Source organism: Acanthisitta chloris, unplaced genomic scaffold, assembly GCF_000695815.1.
Source record: "Acanthisitta chloris isolate BGI_N310 unplaced genomic scaffold, ASM69581v1 scaffold2423, whole genome shotgun sequence".
NCBI lineage: Eukaryota > Metazoa > Chordata > Aves > Passeriformes > Acanthisittidae > Acanthisitta > Acanthisitta chloris.
In genome coordinates, this window is record NW_008663031.1 from 35,200 (window position 1) to 39,465 (window position 4,266).

A 4,266-nucleotide genomic window follows, 5' to 3' on the forward strand; every position below is an offset into this window, starting at 1 on the left:
GCTGCACTGAATGTATTCCTCCACAGTTAAAGCAATAATACTGGAATAGAATAGATAAATAATTATCTAATACCCTAAGATAGAGTGAAATTACTTTAGTAGTTATGTGGTAGCGTGGATCAATGTCCATAATTTTTATATATAACTGCAGTATGGTGTAAATAAACAACATAAAATCTGCTATCACATGTAGTCCTAAATAAGAGCAGACTCTTATTGTAGTAGATCTTGCACATGGCCTGAAAAGAACATGTGTAACCAGGTGAAAATATGAAATTCATTTGCAAAAGAGGGACAGGCAGTCTGCTGGAAGGGATTGTGGTATACAATGCTGTTTATACATTTTTTTATAACTACTTCCTCGTGCAGGTAGTGGTTTATATGACTTTCATTTTTTTCTGAAAAATGTCGTAACCTTAGCAGGAAGCAAGGCCTAAACCTTGTATCTTTTGTAAAGACATTCTACATAGCATCAACTGATGTCTTTGGTACTGAAGTATCAACTTTGTTTTCATGTGATATACAGTGTTATTGTAGTGTTCTAAGAATTCCCTAGGATAGAGCTATGGACTGGTATTTGAATGATACAACTTATCACATAAAATGTTTTTTCACTTCAAGATTTACTATATGTTGACCTTATATATCATAGAGGTGCATTTTTTTTCTGTAACATTTCCATCTGCTCTTCTTTTAGGATAAAGCAATTACAAATATTTTAGTATTTTTGAGTAACAGTCAAAGTGATATGGCTACAGAATTAATGTAATCTCTGAAAACATGATAAAATACTTTTACAATATCTGTTCACAAATAAGTAAGTTAAACTGGAAATGCAGCTGACAGAGTGGTTTAGATAGGCATGAAATGACTACATCTCTTTTGTTTTTTTCTGACATATTGCAATTTATTTTAAGAAAATAGCATTGTACTTTTCATTGCTGTGATGGTAATCAATGATATTTACTAACATAACATTTTTACTACAGTTTGTTTCAAATTTTTGCTCCGGAAGAAACTACTGTTACTGGAAAGAGTTTTATTTATGTACTGGTTGTGGTAAGTTGGTAGATATTAGGGTCAAACAGGACATTCTGATCACCTAGGATCAAAACAGAGACACACCTACTCAATCATGATTTTCTATTCAGAAATACATTTTAGGATGTTATTTAACCAAGTTTGATACAGTTGTTTATGATGGGGTATTTTTATGCAGTGTTAATCTTAGCATGACTTCAGATGTAAATCACATTTGAAGGAATCTAAGTTATATTGACATAAGACAGCTGAGTACCCACCTTTGCGTTCTCATAAACTGTCACATCAAGTGAAAGTGTCATTTTTCATTAAAATAATATGCTCTCTAATGAGTGCCTGTGTATGGATACACAAAAATAACAGCAAAGTCCAAAGTCTGAGAGGTCTGTTTTCCTGCAGGATCACATTCTACTCCATCCAAAGTGAAAGACATTCCAGTTCCTGTAGACCCAGAAGAAGCAAAGAAAAAACAACTGGCACTTAAAATAAGCCAAGAATACTTCAGTGCCTTGAAACATGAGGGTATGTTACTGTTTGGTTAGTTATATTGGGAGGTGACTGTTACTCCTTATTTAGGTAGTGTAACAGCCAAAAGTGGACAGAAACACTAGGGAAAATGAATGGCTAAGAAAGAAAAAGGAGAGGAGAGAATAGTGCCTGGAGAAATCAGGTGGGGGTTTTTAGGGTGGTAATCATTAGTGATTTTGTGGTAAATATATCCAAAGTAGAAATATAGTTTTAATTCTTTTTGTTCTCTGTTCCATTTAAACCAATCTAATTGCCATGACTAGGCAAATAATTATCACAAGAAAAAGATTTGCATAGGTGGTTAGACACCCTACAGTATTCAATTGAATTGAATTCAGTATTTGAAATGTTTTAATCTGGGAAAGAATTTTTTGGCAATTGTACATTTCATTGATGTTCTTCTGTTCTTCTGTCTTCTTCAAGCAGCAGTACACAGTTTTTCTTTATTCCTCCAAACTCTTTACAGACACACTCTTCCAAAACCTACATATTGTTCAGTTATTTTTGTCTTTTTGTCTGTCTTAGCCATTAACTTCCAAGCCAACTGCTTAATTTCAGCCAAAAGTAGATGTCTGAGAAAAGGAAGTCCCAAATGGAAAATGTTTTGAAAATTATTTTGGATCTAGGTTTAGACTAAAAGAAAAAGACTTCTTTATCCCTAATGGAAAGGTAGAACCTAGCTATTAGAGATACTATTTAGCAACAGTTGGCAAGCCCATCATCATATGTGCTACTTCTTTGATGGGCTGTTGCATAGTATTTTATTAAGAATAGTAGAGGACAAACAGCAGTTAATTAACAAAACACAAATTCATTAGGCTTCTTTAGGTCTGATCAGACCAAATGCTTGTACTCCTACCACTTTCAGCATGGTTTAATACAAAAGCAGTTTAAGAATAAATATTCTAAGATTTTAGGATGATGAGGAGAATCATACAATCATAAAGGTTGGAAAAGACCTTTAAGATCATCAAGTTCAATTGTGCACTCAGCACTAGACTCAAACACTTCCAGGGATGGTGACTCCACCACCTCCCTGGGTAACCTACTCCAATTCCTGACTACCCTAATAGTGAATTTTTTTTTCTGGTATCTTATTTGAATCTCCCCTGTCTCAGCTTATGGCCATTCCCTCTAGTCTTCTCACTGCAAGCATGGCAGAACAGACTATCCCCCACCTCTCTATAACCCCCTTTCAAGTAGTTGTAGAGAGCGATGAGGTCATTCCTGAGCCTCTTCTCAAGGCAAAAGAAACCCAACTCCCTTAGACATTCCTCATACAACATGTGTTCTAGACCTTTTATGAGCCTCGTTGCTCTTTGCTGGACACTCTCCGGTGCCTCAGTGTCCTTTTTAAAGTGAGGGACCCAAAACTGAACACAGTACTCAAGGAGTGGACTCACTCAGGGGGATGATCACTTCCCTAGTCCTGCTGGCCACACTATTCTTGATACAGACCAATATGCCACTGGAATTCTTGGCCACCTGGACTCTCAAGCCACTCCTCCCCCACCCTGTAGCACTGCATGGGGTTGTTGTGTCCCAGTGCAGGACCAGCACTTTGCCTTGTTGAACCTCATGCAGTTGTCCTCACCCCACTGATCAAGTTATTCCAGGTCTCTCTGTAGAGCTTTCCTACCCCTGAGCAGATCAACACTCGCACCTAACTTAGTGTCATCTGCAAATTTACTGTGGGTGCACTCAATTCCCATGTGCACATCATCAACAAAGATGTAAAATAGCCCACAATACTGAGCACTGGGGAGCACCACTAGTGACCAGCTGCCAGTTGGATTTAGTTCCACTAACCACAACTCTCTGGACTCGCCATCCAGCCAATTCTTTACTCATCAAAGAATCCACCCACCTAAGCCATGGGCAGACAGTTTTTCTAGGAGGATGCTCTGGGAGACAGTGTCAAATGCCTCGCTGAAGTCCAGATAGACTGCATCCACAGCCATTCCCTCTTCTACTAAGCAGGTCACTTTGTCATAGAAAGAGAACAGGTTGATCAAGCAAGACCTTTCTTTTGTAAATCCATGTTGGCTGGGCCTGATCCCCTGGTTGTCCTGTATGTTCTGTGTAATAGCACTCAGGATAATCTCTTCCACAGTCTTGCCTGGAACTGTGGTTAGATTGACAGGTCTGTAATTTTCTGGATCATCTTTCCAACCCTTCTTGTAGATGAGTGTTACATTTGCTAATTTGCAGTCACCTGGAACTTCTTTTCCAGTTAACCAGGACTGCTGGGAGATGATTAAGATGATTAGCAAATTCTTTCACCAGTACCCTCATTCTTTCCATTGTGAAAACAATGCTCCCATTATGAAAAGTAAAAATCATCAAATTCTCAATGTTTTAAAAATTTTCATGTAAACACTCTATGGAAAATTTTGATAGAGCTGAACTGTTCCCTTAGCGGTCACTAACCAAACTTTTTTCTAATGCCACCTGAGTTTTAGGGTCAGAAATATGTAAGAAGCATGGGGCAGGACTGGTGAGGTTAGTTTTAAAGGGTTAGAAGTTAGGAACAGAAAAGCAGACTTCTATTGTGATTAACATACATAATGATTTCAATGTGTTTTCTTTTAAAATTATCCATAATGGGGCACTCACACTTGAATCATAACATGCTAGGTCAGTTGCTGTATAGTGTTAATTTAGCTCAATGTCACTCTATGCTTATAAACATTCCCT

General features: G+C 37.6%; 1 protein-coding gene across 1 annotated transcript in view; it reads left to right on the forward strand.

Annotated features, from left to right (window-relative positions):
• SPEF2 (sperm flagellar 2) overlaps nucleotides 1–4,266 on the forward strand; it is a gene marked incomplete at its 3' end in the record, with an annotated part of 39,739 nt that overhangs the window by 33,683 nt on the left and 1,790 nt on the right. Inside the window, exon 24 of the mRNA XM_009070815.1 lies at nucleotides 1,441–1,563. Coding sequence (XP_009069063.1) covers nucleotides 1,441–1,563 — 123 coding nt within the window. The remainder of the gene's footprint in view (nucleotides 1–1,440; nucleotides 1,564–4,266) is intronic.